Raw genomic sequence first — 21,299 nt, 5'->3', positions numbered from 1 at the left:
AAAAAAAAAAAAAAAAAAAAAAAAAAAAAAAGGAAAAAAAAAAGAAAATGACCTTCAGCCGAGTGTTATGGACGCATTTTCTCAACTGAGGTTCCCTCCTTCAGATAATTCTATATGTCAAGTTGACATAAAATTAGCCCTCACAGCTTGGTTGAGTCCATCATTTTTAACATCTGATGTGTTTGAGCTAACTAGAGGCTTTTCTCCATTAACTATTTTAGTATGTCTATGATAGCTTTCATGCAGCTAGCCTAGTTCTTTGAAATGTTACCCATTGGAAATATGTTTTTAAAAAGTTTTAGTACATCAAGACTGTATCTAATAAATTAGATACTAAAGAAATGCATACTTTTATGTTTTTAAAGAATTCAGCAGTGAAGGATGTTAAAGTTTGTGGCTCTGACTTTATACTCATCCCCATATAAACATTTTCTGTCTTGGAAAATTTGTTTTTATGAAAGGATAAATGGTTAGGTTTTCTGCCCTGGGTGTGAAGACCTAGATGGTTGGAAATGAATATGAATGATAGTGAGTGAGGTAGCCTGGGTTCAAGACTCTCCTTTCCTTGAATAATAGAGACTCTTGTTTACCCCTTGGTAATTTTGCATGTAAAAGAAATAGACTTGCCCAACTTGATACTCTGCATCTTGTTTAGACAGAGGATACTAGCCAACAGACTCCTTTCAGAAGGCCAGTAAGTCCTTAGATTTATTCTATTTCTGTCACTAAGGTTCCAGTGAGTAGAATAAATCCCTGCATTTTTTCACATATCTCTCTGAAGTTTGACGCTGTAAATCAGTGTTCACACTTTACACTGTTCAGAATCTTATAGAGAATTGATTTCAGAACATATTTCGTCCTTAGAGTTTCTGATTTTGTAGATCTGATGTAGGACCCAAGAATTTATATTCTAAGTTCCCAGATGGTGTTGATGATAGTGCTGACCCAGCTACTATCTCTATGACTACAAACACTTTAATTAGGCCAAAGAAGAGCCAGAGCACATTGATTTAAGGAAACGAGGCACATTATTTAATTCAAAACTTTAATAAACTATTAGTCTCTCTGGGTGCTGTTGACTACATTAAGGGAACCCCACCCTTACCCCCATAAATATTGACTTAATTTTTTTTCCTCTTTTCAACTTCTTTAGTCAAAACATTTTTCCTAAATTTGATGATTGGCTTCTTCTAATTTAACAGACACACTAGCCCCTGCTGTTAGGCTGGAGGTCACTTTTGGATTAGTAGAAATTTATTTTACTTGAAACTTCAAGCAAAGATAGATTTTTAAAAACATTTTTTTTTTTTTTTTAACTAAGATACCACAATTGCTTGCACAATTGAAACTTTTTAAACCAGTCTGAGGTCAGTACAACCTTAGGCGAGCCATTACCAGCTGTGTCTGTTGCTATGGAAACTCAGCAGGGACTAGCAGTGTTATAGTTGTAAGGACCACACCTGGCTTATTTGCATCCAATTTAAGTTGAGAAAATTTCTAAAAGAATAAAAGGTCTCTCCTGTGCCAGTGGACAGCCAGAAAGAGCTTGTCAGTTTGTAGCCTTCAGGGTGAGTGGGTTTTTCTCTTCCTGGAGGCTTTTAGTGAATATGTTAAAGCTCATGTTTGTTCTGTGTGTTCACATGTGTCAATGTTTTGCTACCCTTTTTGTGTAAAGTGATCTATTTTGTTTAGGATTTTATCTTTGGTTTATACTTTTAAATTTTAAAGTGTTTTCCATTTTCATAGAGAACTGAAAAAAGAAATCACATTTTCAAAAAGAAAAATCAAATTTCTCATTTGTGCTCAACCTATAATAACATTTTAGTGAGTTCTTGCCACTATACAGGCTTACAGGGGATCATAAGCTGATATCTCTCTTTCAGCATTAAACAACACACACCAACACCAAATCTCTCATACTCACCATTCTCACCAAATAACCAAAATTCCAATTAAATTTTGGACTTAAAAAAAACTAGAAAACTACTTATTTTTATGCATTTCCAGCCACACTTGGGGAATTATTATACCTGACTAGGAGGACACTACAGGACAAAACTCTGGAAAACATTCTAGAGAGTATGATAATTAAATCCAGTCTTCATGATTCAAGCTTGAGGCTCTTACCACATGAAAAATAACAAATATTCAGACTTAATTGCTCAGTTTAGTGTAGCCTGAGTTCTTTATTTTTAGTTTCATTGGCTTTTATAACTGTTAGTGCCTTGGCCTCCCCAGCTACCTTGATAGTGTGAGACATTGTTTACATAATGAGAACATTACCTAGCTATAGAGATTTTATAAGAAGCAATGAAATAACTCATCTTAAAATATTCTGAAATATATACACATATATAACTGTCAGACATACTCTAGACAGATAGGCAACTCAAGTAGCCATATTGTTCTTCTTATTGCTATAACATAATACCTGATAGAAGCAACTTTAGCAAAGAAAGCTGTGTTTTAGTTCACAGTCTAAGTATATCATGGTGATGATGAACAGTGAAACTAGCTCTAACTATGGCAAGCGTATGTGAGCTCATGTATCACACTATGTCCAAAGTCAGGAGGCAGAAAGGCGGGCTGCTGCCTGCTCAGTTTGCTTTCTTTTTCCTTTACTATTCAGTCCATGATACCTTCACAGATATGCTCAGAGATACATGTGTTTCCTAGGTAACTATAAGTCCAGTCAAATTGGTAATTAAAAAATAACTATCATGTAGAAGCATAATTAGTAGGATGTATCTCAGTAATTTTTATTGAACATTCTAAGCTACAAAATAAAGAAGGTAGTTTGAACTACATATTTGCCTAAAATTTTTTAAAATAAAAATGTGTGTGACTGTAGTGTATTTATAAATGCATGTTTGTGTATGTGTGTGCATATTCATGCCTATAGAGGCCAGAGGATGATTTGAGTATCTTCCTCAATCACTTTCCCCTCATTTTTTGAAACAGTGCCTCACTAATTTGTTAGATTGGCTTACTAGCCAGTGAGTTCCAAATTCATCTGTCTTCATCCACCTAGGTCGCTGCCGTTTGTTTGGTTATGCAGGCACTAGCAATCTGAATTCAGCTGCCACACTTTTGATTTTGTGTGTACCATTAAACTAGATTTATTCAGAATTTCATGAAGTAGGAATATATGTAAACATATAGTTAAACTAACTAAGAAAGAGCTTGACATTAAAATACATGGCAAGTGAAAGTCAGTGCCTGTACTGATCCCTTTGCTGTTTGAGGCTGTTGGTGCTCTCTGCTGATCAAGATTCTTGACACTTGAAGACAGTGTAACAGTCAACCAGCAGTGCAGAGTTACCCACTATGTGTGCCAATTACTGACCTTCCCTATTTTCTCAATACAAAATATGATCTGTTTTTTTTAAAGTCTATTTTAAAATTAATAGAAACTTGCATTGACTTATTTGTATCATTTCTAAACAGTTTGATGCTTGCAGTTTGGGAGCGGTGAATGCTAAAATGAAAATGAGTTTTTGGTTTTGGTTAGGAGAATGTGCCTATTAAAGAAAATCTTTAGGCAATTTTTATCCAGCTTCATGAAAGTACACCTTAAAATATATACTCCAAGGACTTTCTCTTTAACTTCATGTTCTTCAGTAAGGTCAAATTGTAAAATTTGTTTTGTAAAGGAAGGAATGGGCATAAGAGAGATGCCTACCTAAAAGAGCTAAATGTGCCCTGGTGACTAGTCTAGAGTTCCCTATTGTATGTGACTTTATTCCCTTAAAGTGTTAGTTATTTTATACAGTTTACTCAGTTTTGCCTTTTTCTCTTTTTGTATTCTTAGACTGGAAAAGTAAGAAGAGCTTTCCTGCCTTTTTAATTACCAAACTACTCTCAATTTTCATTGAAACAATTCAAAGAAAGAATGCAGTCTTTCTATACCTGGTAAATATTTTCTACTAAGTAAAACTATTCCTTTAGTAGCCACTGATAAACCCAGGTGTTATGGTGATTGCCTTTTATTTTATGGATTGTCTATTAAAATGACTTATCAAATAAAGAATTTTTCATTTTAGTTCTGAAGTCTGTTTAAGATTTAGTGATGTTTTGGAATGTTACTTGGGATGCCTGTGACCTAGCGAGCAATAGAAATGGAGTCAAGTTTGGTTTAGCATTTAGTATATCATCTGTATTTTATTATAATGAGAGAGTAGCAATAATCCTTGATGGTAGTTTAGTAGAGGCACTTTGTTACTAATAGTTTTATAAAAATAAATCTAATGGCCAGGCGTGGTGGCGCACGCCTTTATTCCCAGCAGTCGGGAGGCAGAGGCAGGCGGATTTCTGAGTTCGAGGCCAGCCTGGTCTACAAAGTGAGTTTCAGGACAGCCAGGGCTATACAGAGAAACCCTGTCTCAAAAATCAAAAAATAAAATAAAATAAATAAATCTAGTGAGTAAACTATTATTTAACATTCATTTAAACAATGATCTAAGATTAGAGAGAACAAGTGAATTGTTTAAAGAAATTCAGCTAAGTAGTAAAGAAATTCCAGACTAAGTAAGGAGTCTGGAACTGAAACAGGCTCCAGATCAGAATCTGTTATTGGGTTTTTTATTTTTACGATTTTTTTTTTTACTTTTTTTTCAGTTTCCTTAAATATGAAGTAATATGTCTAAAGAATAAAAAATTTGTAGTAACATTTCATGTGGGTTTTTTTCTTTTGTTATAACTTAGAGTATATAGGAATAGAGAAGACACTAGTTTCATGTGCTCCTTGTAAAATATTTCACTTATACTAACAACACTGTTGGCAACTCTTGGCTGGCTGGCTGGCTGGTGTGTGTGTGTGTGTATGTGTGTGTTTAAAACTTACTACAAACTTTTGAGAGTATTTTGTGCCTGTTTACTGACGACATTCCCACTATATATATAAAAAGTGTAAGATTAGAGGAAATAGGGAGAAAGAAGAGAACGTATATAAATTATTTGGTCCTTTTTACAAGCTACAGTCTTCATCAGTGTTTGGTAACTACGTATTTGTTGATTGTTGTGATACTCTGAAATGTGTCTTCCTGGGATTGTCATAGAGTGCACACATGGACAGAGAGAGATCTTTGTCTTTATTTATAGTTTAAGTCTTCTGGAGAAAATATTATTTCAGTATTAAAACATGGAGAAAAGGAAAAGAACAGCACCTTGTCCTTCAGTGATGTGTTTCATTAGTTCTAGCAATCTGTAGATATTTTACCATGTACAACAAACATGCTTTTTTGCTATGGTTAAAGCCTAGTTAGTAAACAGAAATATCCATGAGTATCTACTCTTATTCTTTCCATGCATTAAGAGTAGCATTTATTGAATGTTTATCAAGAGATTATAATAATACCCGAATTATTTTTATAAACCCTGGTTATTTTAAAATAACATTCTCACTTTAGGAATACCCTTGGATACAATCCCCCTTTCTTACACGGGCAAGCTTAAGTTCACAAGCCATATTAGTTCCTAAGGATGCCACATGGAACAGCACAGCTGCAGTATCTTAAGCAGCAGGAACTTACCGCTTCATAGCTCTAGGCAAGGGGCTCTTTCTTGACCCTTCTGACTGAGACTCTTTAGTACAGTTCCTCATGTTGTCATGACCCCCCAACTATAAAATTATTATTTTTAAAATTAATGTTTTCATTGCTACTTCATAACTAACTTTGCTACCGTTATGAATTTTTATGTTTGTTTTGTTTTGTTTTGGAAATAGAAGTTTGCCAAAGGGGTCACGACCCACATGTTGAGAACCACTGCTCCAGAGGCTGTCAGTCTAACATAAGGTGCTCTCAGGGTTGGTTCTTCTGAGGGCTATGAGAAAGAATCTATCCATGTTTCTTACCTTCCTTCTGTGTTGGCTCTGTTCAGATTTCCCCATTTTATAAGGACAGAAACACTAATGACTTCATCTTACTTAGTTGGTTTTAGAATAGTACTAAGTTCATGCATTCTAGGCAATCTCTGTACCACTGAACTACCTCCCCAACCCAATCATATTATCTTAATATCATTTCCAAAAGCCATATGTCTAAAATTAGGTCATGTTTGCTGGCAGAAATACAATCATTCCATAGCAGATAGTAAGTCTTCCATTCAGCATTTCCTCCCCACCCCTGCCTATGGTTCCCATTTTAGTTTTATTTAAGGCATTGCTTTTCTACTGAGGATACAGTGCTATATAACATGCAATGCTATTTCTTCTCCCTGTGTTTTATGGTAAAGTATGGAGGGTACCCAAATACTTACTGTAGTAGCTCTAACTTTAAAACTGCCACAGAACTTCCTAAATTTAGGCTCTTCATAGCTTTTTCTGTGGAATGTTGTGTCTCTTTTTGGACTGACTTAACTCTCTCAGTGATGGGCCCTGAAGAAGTGCCACAGAGGGTGAAGCTCCCAACTCGGGAAGTGCCCAGACATTCCTCCTGGCATGCAGCTAAACCCTCTGTTACAGCTTGGAAGTGATGGGGAAATTGTGAGTTGCATACTTTCTCCTGGTGTTCACCTTCTTTCTCTGCAGTCTGATTCTTACCTTGCTAACTGATGGTTTCATTGTATTTGTCTAGAATCTGTTGTTTGTCCTCGTCATTGATCTTGCTTGGAAGAATCTCATCTTCAACTTTTGCTGTCATATTGAAAGCATAGAATTCCAGTGAATTCTTTGGTAATACATTATTTCTCTGCTTCTCTTTAAGCTTGTACTTCCAAGCTTCCTGGACCACTCATGCATTATCTTTCTTACTCGAGAGGCCCTTGTAAGTGGTGATGGTGATCTTGTTCTCCTTTTGTGCTCTTGTCTACATTAGAAACATTGAGGGTGCCAATGGCATCAATGTCAAAAGTGACTTCAGTCTGAGAAATATCACAGGCTACACAAGGTAGGCCTATGAGTTCAAATTTTCCATGTAGGTTGTTCTTGGTCATGGCTCTTTTACCTTCATATACTGGAATGAGCATACCTGCAGGTTGTAAGAGCAAGTGGTGAAGATCTGTGTCTAGTTGGTAGGAATGATAATATTATGCTTGGTGAGGACAGTCATGACTCTACCAGCAGTTTCAGTACAAAGGAGAAGAGGAGTGTCATCCAAGAGGAGCAAATCCTTAACCTTCTCAGAATTGTTTCCAGGTAGAGTTGTCTCCAGTTGGCCACCTGGACAGCGTACTATAAGCAACAGCTTCATCAGGGCTAATGCTCAATCAAGTTCAGTTTTTTTTTTTCCATTGAAGAAATCTCATAGAAGCTTCTGAATCCTGGGGATTATGGTAGAACCATCCACCAGGACATTGTGACATCTCAAAGGGGCTTTTCTACAGAGTCCACAGTGCCACAGAAATAAGTCAGCATTCAGTTCTTGAGCAAAGGTAATGGTAAGGGTAATGGAGTTAATGAAGTCAGTTCCTCAGAGAAAGAATCAATCTCCCTCCCAGCTCAGGTGCTAGAGGAGAGGGTACGTGCCCAGCGCCAGCAGTACATAGACATTAGACAGCTCTCTTGTTTTCACTGATGTTCTAGTGCTTGCCTTTAAACAGAACAATAAAATGGTTACCATCCAGTTGTCAGTCTTCTCTACCCAAGTGGGTGCTTCTAGCTGTAAATTAGACCTCAAAAGTGAGGGTTGACATGTTAAAAATGTCACCTAAATATCTCGGCACATTTCTTTCAACTCCGGCCTTCCTATCTAAGCCATAAGCAGTAGTAGTAGTAGTTGGCTAGTTGATAATTTTAAGTACATTGAGCCCAGCATCTACATCTTTGGTTGCCTACTTCTGAGAGTCATTGAAGTCAACTGGCACTGTGATCATAGCATTGGTAGTAATCTTTCCAACATAGGCTTCTCCAGTTTTCTTTATCTTTGTCAGAACCATAGAGCACACCTCCTCTGGGTAGAAAGAAGCTTTTTGACTCCCCTTTGTATTCTACTTGGACATTAGACCTGTGTGCATCATTCACCACCATGAAGGACCAATGCTTCAGATGAGGCTGAACAACAGCATCATTAGACCTACACCCAATCAGACATTTGGGTGTTTTGTTTTGTTTTAAATAAAACAAAACTGTTGTTGAGGTTCTTCACAGCGTCCTAGGTTCATCACTGTGTCAGTGATTCAGTAACCATGGTCAATGGCAATCCCACTTTCCTTGCTGGAAGACACCTACACAGGGGAGGCAATGCTAAGATCAATGCCAACTGCAGGTCCTTTAGATATGTTTGCTTCCATGTTGGTCCAGCTGTACTGACAAGAAGGCCACACAACCCTGAAAATTGCTGATATATTCAGTGAGTCAGTTTCATAAACAGGACAGTTTGAGATAGTACATTGCAGTGCCAATAAATAGTATTTTTAAATAATGTGACAGTATATCTAAAATACAGATTTATATTTTTCTTTTTTTCTTTTTTTATTAGATATTTTCTTTATATACATTTCAAATTTCAAATGCTATCCCGAAAGTTCCCTATACCCTCCCACGGCCCTGTTTCCCTACCCACCCACTCCCCCCTCTTGGCCCTGGCATTCCCCTGTACTGGGGCATATAAAGTTTGCAAGTCCAAGGGGCCTCTTTCCAGTGATGGCCGACTAGGCCATCTTCTGATACATATGCAGCTAGAGATATGAGCTCTGGGGGTACTGGCTACTTCATATTGTTGTTCCACCTATAGGGTTACAGACCCCTTCAGCTCCTTGGGTGCTTCAACATCCTTAGTCATCAGGGAAATGCAAATCAAAACAACCTTGAGATTCCACCTCACACCAGTCAAAATGGCTAAGATCAGAAATTCATGTGACAGCAGATGCTGGCGAGGATGTGGAAAATGAACACTCCTCCATTGCTGGTGGGATTGCAAGCTTGTATAATTAATTTTCTAATACTGTCTAATGTCTGTGGAGATTTTATTTTAAATTAACTGAGTTTCTAACATAATAGACTTTGGAGCTATAATATGATGTTTTCAGTAACGCTTTCTTCAGACAATAAATGATGACACAGAAGCTGAGGCTGACACTTAGGTCTAAGCTTAAATATGAACTTTAATACAATTCAGAGGGGCTAATGTGGACTTCTCTTCCATAAGATACTGAAAAGTCCATCAGAATTCTGTGTAAATGATTATAAGTACACTCTGACAATAAGTAATCACTCTTTCATAACTCTAGATTTCTATTATCATCATGTTCCTATGATTAGACATTTCTGAGAGTTTGGGATAGCAAAACTACACTGGCATAAAAACCACCAGTGTATGACAGTACTCATGAAGTTTTGTTAATAGTAGATATATTTCATTATTGTTGCTTTAGTTTATGGGTATGGGTATTTTGCCTGCATATATGTGTGTGCACCTTACTTTGTGCCTGCAGAAGTCACAGGACAGTGTTGGGTCCCCTGAGCTGGAGTTATGGATGGTTGTGAAACATTGTGTGGGTTCTGGGAATTGAGCCTGTATCCTCTGCAAGAGCAGTCCATGTTCTTATCCACTGAGCCATCTCTCCAGCCTCTCTCTCAGTCATTGTCATTTTTATTTAGTTTGTCTAAATTATGCAAAATTTGGCAAGGAATCTTTTAAGTCTATGTCTGTCTTTTTCACCTTCTTTCCTATAGTGCAGGACTTTGTTGGGCAAACATTCTGCCATTGAGCTACATCCTCAGAGATTTTCTGATGTCATATGTCTTCATTGCTGTTCCATGTGCCTAAAAAATACAGTGACAGAGGGTCTTAGAGTTATACTTATCTTTATATCTATGTTTCTAGATTTATTTTTATGTGTATGAGTGGTTTTGCCTGTATTATGTGCATGTCTGGTGAAGGCCAAAAAAGGGCATTAGATCCCCATGGTGGCTGCTGTGATGAACAGTTCTTCCTAACTACTGAGCCATATCTCTAGATCTTAACTATTGAGCCATCTCTCTAGACTCTAATTTTTTTTATTTAAGATTTATTTGCTTATTTTATGTATGTGAGTACACTGCAACTGTTTTCAGACATACCAGAAGAGGGCATTAAATCCTATTACAGATGGTTGTGAGCCACTGTGCGGTTGCTGGGAATTGAACTCAGGACCTCTGGAAGAGCAGTCAGTGCTCTTAACAACTGAGCCATCTCTCCAGCCTATACTGTAATTCTAATATAGTATTTTATAGTTTATTTTGTTTTGTTCCTTTGTTTACAGGATTTAAATTCTCTTTTCAACCTTCCTTATGTAACCAGTTTCCTGATACCTGCCTTGTTCTTGGGCTGAATTGTGGGAGACAGAGAGAGAGAACTATCATTATTTTTATGATAAATGTTAAACTGGTCAGATTGGCTCTACCATTGTTTCATTTGATTCCTCTATTGTGTTTAATTTGAAAAAAGAAGTTGGTTTCTTGTTGGTGGGAGCTCTCTGCTATTGATGTTTTCCCTAGAACATGAACAGTTGGCCATAAATAAATTAGTCAGGAAGAATATAACATAACCTTAGTTCATTCAAACCAGACAAAGGTTACTTAAAACATAAATTATAATTTGGTTATTATTGCTTTTAATTTCTTTTCTGATGATAACTTATAAGGTGTCTTTGTAATCATGCTTAACTTAAACTTTAAATCATGAAAGTTGTTCTTTGAGTGAAACGATGAGAAACTAAGCATTGTATTAGTTTCTTTTCTATTTCTGTGACCTGCAAGCACCCTGACTTGGGAGGAGGGTGGACACAGTCCATCTCTGTCGAGGCAAGCATGATGTCAAGAACTTGAGGTTGCCCAGAAGTCAGGAAGCAGAGCAAGAACAAGATGTAGGGATTGACTATAAAACCTCCCCAAGTGACACTTGTAGCAAAGCTCCAACCCTCTAGATGTTTCACAGCCTTTCCAGACAGTGCTGCCAGCTGGAGTGTCAACACATAATCATGCTTTTCACATTCAAATCCCCAAGACACCACACCTCCTAACCCTTCCCAAACTGTTTCACTAACTGCAAATTAAGCACTCAAACATATAAACTCATTCTCATTAAAACCACAACAGACATAATTTTGAATTGTATAATTTGAATGTTACCTTGATACCATATGATAAATACTATTTCCTGTCCTTTCCATAAATGTGTTACCCCATCTCATATCTCCAGTCTAGCTTAAATCTAGAAAAGAATTATTGAAGTATTTATTGGCCTCTTTTGTCAGGGTATCTATAGGCCACTAATCAAATCCTAACCTAGGTGTTAAAAGAAGGAGATATAGTTGAATTAACTCTTGCTGATCTTACAGATTTTTAAGGTGTTCTTTTTTGGTTGAGTTTTAAACTTAGGAGTTCTTTGTTGATATTTCAGAGCACCAAATAGTATGTACATTTAACTCTGTGATAGAACTTATCTGACCTTTTCTTTTGGATATAAATGGTCCATAGTTGGGAAGGATGTTGCCTCTTATTCTTTACTACTATTTGTAGAAGTCTGAACATTCTTAAGAGTATTTAAACCTGTTGTTTAAAGTGTTTATTTCAAAGATGGCCAAAAGGACTGCCTTTTTATTGCCCTTTTCACTGTAGCCCAGTCACCTGCCTAGGTGAGATGTGTAGTAGAAGAGAATATTAACCTGGCAAGCTAAGACTTCCTTCTCTACAGAGGAACTTGGGACTATCTTGGCCTAAGGCAAATGATACTAACACTGCTTAGGTAGAACCAACAATGATGGCTTGTCTGTAGCTACAGGTCTTACTTGCTTGGATCGAAAACACCAAATTATCAAAGAAAAAGCTATCTTAAAGATGTTATTGTATAGAGGTTTTGTATTTGTTGTTTTTTTTTTTAAGGCAAATTACAGAGGTGGTATAAAAGGGAAAACAAAATTTCTATGAATGCAGAAGAGGAGAGGATGAACCACTTTATTAATACCAAGTGTATTCTAGTCAAATAAGTACTTCACATAAGTATGTCATGGGAAATGGAAATGTAGATTTAGGTCCATTTCATCATTTCTTCTCATCCTTCCCACTTAGAGTAAAATTTGTCCAGTCCAACACATTGTTCTTAAACATTCATTTGGAATTAGCATCCTATACTATATTCTTGCTTATTTTAATAAAAGTGTAGTATAAAATTGATATTTTTAAAGATGTGCTGTTTATCTGATGGCTCCATGTTCGTGTAGCATCTGTGGTCTCTCATTCCTGTTTCTGCTTCAGGTCAAACTTCCTACTCTTGATCCATTGTGCCCGAGATAATTTAGGCAACCATAGGTATATAAATGCATAAAATAGGCATACATGTCAAATATTGACTGATATAGTAAATCATAATGTTACTTTAGAATATTTTCTTGGTATGTATATTTTACCATGCTAAAATTAAAGGCTAATATAAATTTGCACACTAATAAGATGGACCTGCTTATTTATTTTACATAAATGTCTTAGCTGAATACTTAATACTGCAAAATATAGTGCCTTTTAACAACTTTTAGGGTTGATTGATATTTTTATTTTTCCAGTCATCAGTGTTGAGAATACCACTTCACACTTTCACATCATGGAAAATGGCAGAAGTAAGTTTAGGCCCATTTTAGCGATTATTGGAAATAATGTTCTAATGCCAAGCTAAAATTCATTTAACAATTATTTTAATAAAACTTGGATCATAAAGCTACACAGCCATTCTTAAAATCAAAACTTTTTTTAATACAATCAAAGATACAGGGTGTGTGTGTGCGCGTGCTTACATATATTTATATACACCATGTGTATACAGGTGTCTGAGAAGACCAGAAGAGAACATTTGATCCTCTTGAACTGGATTTATAGATAATTATGAGCCACATGATGTAGATTCTTAGAACAGAACCTGGCTCCTTTGTTGGAGCAGCATTTGCTATTAACTGCTAAGTTGTCTCTTTAGCCATAAAGATGCTGTAGTTTGATACTTATGTACTCGTAATGATAGGAAAATACCAAGTCCTATATGTCTCTATAAGAGCAGAAAACCTTGTTTGTAAGTAGTTATCGTACTTTATAACACAGTGATGTTGAGTCTGAACTGAGGGACCTGAAGCAGCATGGCTGGCAGCGGGAAGTATGGCAGCGTGGAGCATGTGCAGCACGTAAGGTTCATATTGTATGTTCAGACCCCAGGCTGCAGGGAATGGCGTAGTATAACACTGGACAAATACTGACTGGAGCACCCTGTTTATTACATGTATATTTATTACACACATTTTATTTCATAAGCTATTTTTAAAATCAGACATTGGAATGCTTGAAGACAAGTATAAGTAAAAGGTTATTAATGAGAGGGTACCCTACTTTCAGCAACTATATTATCTGTATGCACTTTAAACATGATGCTTTTGCTACCAATTATTAGTCTCTTTCCTCAGTACTGAAACAGGCCTGCCTGCTTTAGTCTCTTCCCCCCCTCACTCTCACTCTCTTCCTTACTCTCCCTCCTCCCTCCCTACTCTCTAGTTCTCTGACAGTGTAACTTAGCCGTAAGGTGTGTAGGTCTTGCAAGAACTTGGATCTTGATGTCAGTAAAATCTGCTTTGAAATCCTGACCCGGAATTATTAATATGCCATTGAGTAGAAAGTGCTTTAGTTTTCTGTACTTTGGTTTCTTTATTCCTAAGAACTTAATAATGTTTGTATAAATGTCCTGAATTCTTTATAATATCTGAAACATTATAACTTAATTTCAAACTTTAATAAACATGTTTAATGAGGCTATATATGTACAGGATGTTTTTCTCAAACACGCAGAGGTCCATTAAGTGGTATTGCTTGAAAAATAGCTATTTTGCATTTACGTGGCCCATTTGAGGATGATGCATATTCTAAGTAACAAACTGTCTTCCTCTTGAGTTTGATTTTGATGGGAGCATGTTGCATAATAGGCAGCAGTCAGCTAATCTTCTGTTAATTTGGTAGTATAAAAAGATTCACATATAATGAATATCTGCTCTCAAAGATGCTTTTGTACACTCTTGCCTGCTTCTGCATTTATGCAGTTGTCTTGTTTTAAGTAGGACTTTCTCTTGACGGTGTGTGTTAATAACTGGAAAATTCCCTATCAGTAGACTAGCACCATCTTGACAAGCCTGTGTTCTGCTCCTACCTTGCTAATTGTTTCCTTGGGATTATTTGGATTGTGTAGAAAGCCTTTTGCAAATCCTCTTATTACTGAAGTCATTGTTGCCAGCAGGAATAAGATTAAAGGTGCTTAAGTCTGTAGAGTTGTTTCTAATTTGTCCATGTCATTTCAGTGGCATTTTAACAGAACTCTGCCTCCTGCCCCTCCCTTCTCCCCTGGTACTATCTCAAGTTAGGTCCAAGATGCCAGGCCATTGGAAGAAATCTCATTTTATCCTCCTAATTATTATGCTGGCACTCAGGAGATAATTTTTCCCTTCATGCACTGCCAATTAATATGCAAATGTGCTGATAAATATTTATGTATTCATTTAAATTATGCAGGGAGTGCTTTCAGTGTATTCTGTAAATGAATTGTTCCTGGACTTCAAAGTGCTGGCTGCTGTGCTAACGAGGAGAGATTTGCATAAGGCCCTAATCACACGCATACTGATTAAGCTTCATTATGGAAACTGCCAGCTGCAATCTTTGTTTCTATTTTATTACAAAAAGGGGAACTTTTCATGCTTCAGTTGCCTTGACAATGTCAGTCCTCACTGGTAGAAGAGACTAAAACTCCTCAGAGCAACTGAAGTTTCCTTATTCAGTTGAAGATTGCTATGGTGTAACTGAAGTTGTAGTTTGCTTCTCTTGTTAATCTAATCCACTTTCCACTCCTCCCACTCTTGTTCTCTTAAGAACATAGTACAGATTTGTTAGAAATAGTAGTTTTTTCCCCTCCCCAAACGCTACCTGTTCCTTCTTGCTTTGGACTATCTGCACCTCTTGAAGATTTTACAGCCATGCTGGACTGCAGTGACTGTGTTCTAGGTGGGTACCAGCACAGTTCTTTTTTACAGCGTTAATATGGAAATAGCATGTGTGGGATTGACTATGCATAAACGCTCAATCACATATGCGACCAACATGGGGGAGGGGAGAGCTTGAACAGAGAAGGAGGAAAGCATTTGCAAGGCACCAGCATGCTTGAGTTTGCTGTAGGTCCCTCCTTAGGACCAGCTCTTCTGGTTCAGTGTGTATTTCCAGCAAATCATGTATTTGAATTTGCCTTGCATGGAGGAAATTTTTTGCTTTTTGGAAATTTCCAGCTCTTCAAGTGTATTTTCAGCAAATAGTGTATTTGAATTTGTCTTGCATGGAGGAAATTTTTGCTTTTTGGAAATTTCTATAGAAAGTAGTATATATAATTTAAAATACATTTTAAATCAGAAACAAAATATATGCTATATCAAAATAATATATACATACTAATAAAATAGTTTACCTATCTAATAAGAAATCTTCATACAAAACCAAAAATCCTAAATGAAAAATTAAGGTGGTATCATGGTGCAGAATTAATATTATAACTACTACTATAGTGGGAAATTACAGAGGTTACTGATCAGTTTACAAAGTTACTGGCCATTCTCAAAATCTGTCACTTTGATTTCTTAAATCCAGCTTTCTCTTAGGAAATTACAGTTTTATCTGTTTTTGAAAGGCTGTTAATAGTAAGTTTCCTACAGAACCAGGGGCCTTTGGGAGGTAGAGGTTCTGCTTGAATAAATGAAGCATTTTGGGTGACTAAAGATGGGTTGAAGTGCTTTGGCTTAGATAAATGATGCCGCATGGTGGCCATATTTTGTGAGGACTTCTTCTGTTTACATGAGGAATGACTGAAGCCTTTTTAAGTCGTCTGATACAAAGTACAAGAATTGGATATCTTAAACTTAAAACTTTAGCAGATGATTTTTATTTCCTGTGTGTTATTTTCTATTCTGGAAATTAAAGCAGTTAATGAAAAAGTAAATTGATACATCCAAAATATCTGAATTCTTATACAGAAAACATGGTTAAACTCAAGTTAACCATATACTTGTCCATCAGAGTGAAAACTGCTATGTCAGGGGTGCACATGACACATACAACAAACTGATGTTAGGAGTTCAGCCTAGCAGTAATTTATAGACTGCAAATTAGACTCATGATCAGTTAAGTGACATAGGCTTCTGATTTTTTCTATTACTAATAAACAAAAGTATCAGTGAATAACTTACTTGTATATTTTCTTCTAACTTACCAAGTTTGAAATTCCAGAAATGAAAGAAAAATGTCTTTTTTGAGCTATATTTACCATTTATTTTTGAATATCAGAAATTAAATAACTACTTAGAGTCATTAAAACGGACTTCCCATCGTTAAATCAGAATTTTATCTATTCATATTTTATTTATTTATAAAAGATTACTCTGTTTGTGTTTGAAGTAATTTTGTAAAATGCCTTTGAAGGTCTTGACAGTTCAATAAAGGTCCTTAGAAAAGTCATGTAAAATATCTGTGGAATAATTTTCAAATTTATAAGTGTGGAAATTAGGTATTGAATGCAAGGCCAGGCTCATGATTTGTCAAGACTTGGGATTTTTGGTTACTGTGGTGTCTGTGCATGAGAAAATTGTTAATTCTGTTTATATGTGTTTACTGATTTTTTTTTTTTGCACTTTGCTTTAAAAAAATTCCTTTTTAAAGAAAGCATTGAGTGTGCATACAATGATATGTTTTGAGTTTTGTGATACGTTAACTTTTCTAAGATTTTAGTTAAGTCATACAGAAAGCTGATTTTTACTAAGTTGTGCACCTGGTTCTTTCAAACCATAGTGTGCTTTCAGGTGGTATTTAAAATTTTCTGGACAGTGACGAAGGAAGTTGTAGAACAACCTCATTTATGATCACAAACATACATGTCTAAGACCCATAAGACATGTATCAGTTACAAAAATTTACTATATTAGAAAAGATATTGTTCAGTGTCTAGAAAACAAACTGCCCAATTTCTAGGTTATGAAATATGAAAAGTTCCTAATATTTTTCCTCATTTCTTATACATATAGGTAATGCAACTATGGGCAGTATGGTTGGGACTTACAATGATTGTCTTGTCTTCTTAATTAAACATTTTCTGCAGATGATTTTTAAAAGTTGTTATAATATGGTTTGATTTGTTCTCTTAAAATAACTTGGTTAATGGTCCTTTATAATGGAGAAGAGATAGAACTTACTTGGTAATTGTCTTATTTTATGACAAACATTTAAGTCTGTAGTGAATGTAGAGCCAAATGTCTATTTTGTCTATTCTGTTGACCCTTGGGAAGAAGTAGCAGGGCATAAGTTGTTTGTCTCCTTTCCTACATATTTTCTGGAATTGCTAATAGTGGTTGACAATATTTTACTATGGAAACCACAACTTAATAAACTATCAATAAATAACCCTAAATTAACTGGTTCATTTATAGGTGGGTGTGACTCTTAGAACTATAGAGATTCCTGTTAGACCTTCTGGTGCAGTTTGTTATGCTTGTTTTTAATGAGGCATATGTTTGGCCTACCACCTTATTGGCTCTAGTTTGGCTAAGGAAGTCAAATGGATGTGTTCAGACAAGTTTCTTTTCATCTGTTAGATTATTATTTACTGAATTTGTTTTAGTTGTAGTTAACTAATATCTTTGCTTTTAGAAAAACAGTCATTTGAGAATAACAGTTCTTACTTTCTGAGATACTTCCAGTTTCCCAGTTTATTTTAAAAGTATATTATGCATGCCTCTTATAAAGAATTGATTTTTTTTAGCATGTCAGACTGTAATATAATCTTTTTTACCTCAAATTTTTCTCTTAGAAGAATCTTAAATTTTATTAGATAATTTATTTATGAGTTCCTTTATGATTTAGGAACTCCTGAATATTTGTCAGGTAAACTTTTTACTCAATTTGTAATGTTGTAGCCTGCCATATGCTATGCATGGCCTTCTTGAAATGAACCACTGTGATATTAGTTAACCCTTGCCTTGGCCATAGTTTTGCCTCCTTAACTTAATCTTAACCGCTAGTTTTTTAAACACCTTCTTTGTCTTATTGCAGACTCAAGAATGAATAATCCGTCAGAAACCAATAAATCATCTATGGAGAGTGAAGATGCCAGCACAGGTAAGAAAACATTCTCTTATTCATCTTTTGCATTTGTTCATAGAGCTGAAATGAGAATGTCCACTTAGCTTGGATACATAGTTGACAAATACAGAGAAATTTGTGTATCTGCTTATGAAGTATGATGTAGTACTTGTAGGGACTGCAATTGTATTTAACATTATCTAACTCCTGAGGAGTGCTTCCTTTTTCAGATTCCATCCGTCAGAGAAACTAGAGGTAGTTATGGGAATGGTCCTTTGGGACACATAGTCCTAGGTCTGGATTATGGATCTTCATTCACTGTGTCATATGTGGCAGAAGCTGTCAGATTCCTGGTTATAGGTATAACCAGAATAGTAGATGTGGTCTACCCTGCATTTGATATAAATTATGCTAAAGTTTTGATTGTATCAGTAAGAAGTTATAAACTTGTCTAGTATATCCTTTCATTTCATTTTAATAAAATGTATACTTAACCCAAACCTTTTAACAAGAGAAAAACTAAGTACCATATAAATTTAAAAAATGAAACTCTTTGAGAGAAAGGAAAATCTATAAATAGATATTCAGCCCATCCTTGTAAGTCAGTCAGCTCATAGGACATTTGACAGTTTAACTATCATCTGACAGATACGATACAAACATTTCCTCAGTTTCTGCTAGAGGCAAAAATTAAAACAATAAACCATATTAAGGGAATTATGGGCAAGGAGTTATAGAAAGTCATTATAAGGTAAACTAGACTCTTTACTTACTGAAAGGGTTTATTTCTCTGACTATCATTTCAAAACATGTCTAACTATGGGAGGTAGTAAGAAGGACAGTGTCTCTTGAACCTTTGTTTTCCACTACTCCTGATCATAGATAGAAACTTTAATTACAGTAGAAGATTGGGTTGACTCAGTGGAAGTCTTGTGTCTGCACCTGTCTCATTGTAAACTGTCCTGTATTTGGAAAAACACGGAAGTACTTTTTAAAAATAGGTACTTCTTTATGGGAGACTAAGGCTTTCATGTTTAGCTTTGCATATTCAGTATGCCCCTGCTTGTCTTGTTGAAGCTAGCTGAGTAGCTACAGTGGCATCTCTTCCCTGCCTGGACCCTTTGTTTATCTTATCACTGCCTTATGCTGATGTAAGTGGCCTTTCTAAAGGAGTGGGACTTGTTTGCAGAGAGTAACTAGGCAATCAGACCTATGAATAGGCTTGGAAGTGTGGGTAGGACTCCCACATCTAAAGAGTACCTCCCAAATTTCTCGAAAGGAAAAAAAAACTCAGAATGATAACAGAATGTTGAAAATATCCATGATGTCAGGCCCCTTGAAAATATATATTTACTTTTAATACTACAATTTCTCTACTATTTATTGGGTGCCTACAATATTTAATTTTAACCTTTGTTATTTTTTTTAAACTTTAGTGCTATGCATATTATCTGATTTCATTTAAATTCATATGACAAGTTAGATATTATTTCAAAGACTAGGGAGTTAAAGTATAAAACCAGAGAAGAAATAAAGGCAAGTTTAGACTAGCACTTGTGTAAGGTTTTTCTTATGAACTATAATACATAAAATTGAAAATTTAAGCAACATATTATATGTGTTCAAGCCCAAAGTCATTTCTAGAACTGTGTAAAATACATTCTGGCTGGGACACTTGGTGAATGACTCGCCTTGTGAGAATATGGGATGTGTAATAGATCCTTCTCATAGAGCTGAGAACTGTCAGTTTACACAGTCACTTTCTGTGTTGTGGCCTTGTTTGTTTTTAGAAACAGTGATTGGCCTGGAACACTTTATATAAATTAAAAAAAACAAAACAAAACAAAACCGCTGGCCTTGAACTCCTAAAGATCCTGGTACTTCTCCCTGAATTCAGAGGTGTTGTGACACACACTTTCAGATAGATACTTTTTGAGACCAGTAACTCATTTTCCTAGACTTCTTTGCTCCTCTATCACCAGTGGTAGTGATTAATATTCTCTTTTCTCTACAAAGAGAAAATTAATTGCTTTTCTGTAAGATCTCCGCTAATATAGTACCATCTAGCTAGATCAAATACGAGCAGATAACTACCCTGAGAGGCAGAGAGCTCACTTCATGTTTATTTGCTGCAATGTGCCCTATCTTCATAGACACAGATTGTTTCCACATTTTGGACCATTTCGGAATCAAAGCACACTTTATTGATTTCTTAGTTTTAAGGGTCTGCCGCTATGCTCGTAGCACTCTCTCCTGGTATTAATTTGTTAGTTTAGAAATATAGATATGTTTGAGTTCTGTGTTGTACATTAGATTATTACTATTATATATATTAGAAATAAAATTACAGGTTTTTGTTCTGTTTTGTTTTGTTTTAAAGTAGGATGTAATGGGTTATACCCAGCAGTTGGAAAATTAAAGCGGGAAGATTATCTTGGTTTCAGGCCAGGCTAGACTACATAACAAGACCTTGCTTGCCTCACAAAAAGAAAACGTGAAACACAGTGACAGCATTTGTGCCATGATAAAGAAAATAGCTTATTTATTTGACCATGTTATGCCTGTTTTAGTTTTCATTTTAAAATTCAGTGAACTATAGAGACTGTTTGCTCTTTTTCATTTGTTTAGTAATTTGTGTGGGAGGGGTTGTTTGTTTGTTTGTTTGTTTTTGTAGTTCATGAAAAAGTCCAGATTTTAAAGAAAGGAACCCTGAATATTATATAAAATCAAAGTCTAAAACTTTATAGGTTCAGGAGACAGTTGTGTCGACCTCTGTTTCCTAAAATGATCACAGCTAAGAGTTTGCTTTATAAGATTTTAAGGGTAATGAGTGGTATGAAAGTCAGGCATTCTGACCATGCATTTTATTTTATTTTATTTTTAATTTTTTATTAGGTATTTTCCTCATTTACATTTCCAGTGCTATCCCAAAAGTCCCCCATACCCNCCCCCCCCACTCCCCTACCCACCCACTCCCCCTTTTTGGCCCTGGGGTTCCCCTGTAAAGTTTGCAAGTCCAATGGGCCTCTCTTTCCAGTGATGGCCAACTAGGCCATCTTTTGATACATATGCAACTAGAGACAAGAGCTCCGGGGTACTGTTTAGTTCATATTGTTGTTCCACCTATAGGGTTGCAGTTCCCTTTAGTTCCTTGGGTACTTTCTCTAGCTCCTCCATTGGGGGCCCTGTGATCCATCCAATAGCTGACTGTGAGCATCCACTTCTGTGTTTGCTAGGCCCCAGC

At 35.9% G+C, this 21,299-nt stretch overlaps 1 protein-coding gene across 9 annotated transcripts in view; it reads left to right on the top strand.

The window, feature by feature from the left end:
- Window positions 1-21,299, top strand: part of Pou2f1 (POU class 2 homeobox 1) — a 132,279-nt gene that overhangs the window by 51,857 nt on the left and 59,123 nt on the right. For 4 of the 9 annotated variants that reach the window (XR_003837230.1, XR_003837229.1, XM_021167766.2 and 1 more), the window contains exon 2: window positions 18,026-18,091. Coding sequence is in view for 7 of the 9 variants with exons in the window: in XM_021167766.2 (XP_021023425.1) it covers window positions 18,026-18,091 (66 nt within the window). In the remaining 2 variants the exon portion in view is untranslated. Of the gene's footprint in view, window positions 1-3,811; window positions 3,913-14,529; window positions 14,942-18,025; window positions 18,092-21,299 lie in introns of those variants that run through there. The other 5 variants (XM_029480105.1, XM_029480095.1, XM_029480093.1 and 2 more) reach the window with 3 other exon arrangements.

This window comes from Mus caroli, chromosome 1, assembly GCF_900094665.2.
Source record: "Mus caroli chromosome 1, CAROLI_EIJ_v1.1, whole genome shotgun sequence".
Taxonomy (NCBI): domain Eukaryota; kingdom Metazoa; phylum Chordata; class Mammalia; order Rodentia; family Muridae; genus Mus; species Mus caroli.
The sequence above is the reverse complement of the archived record's forward strand: the minus strand, read 5'-3'. Positions and strand labels throughout refer to the sequence as shown.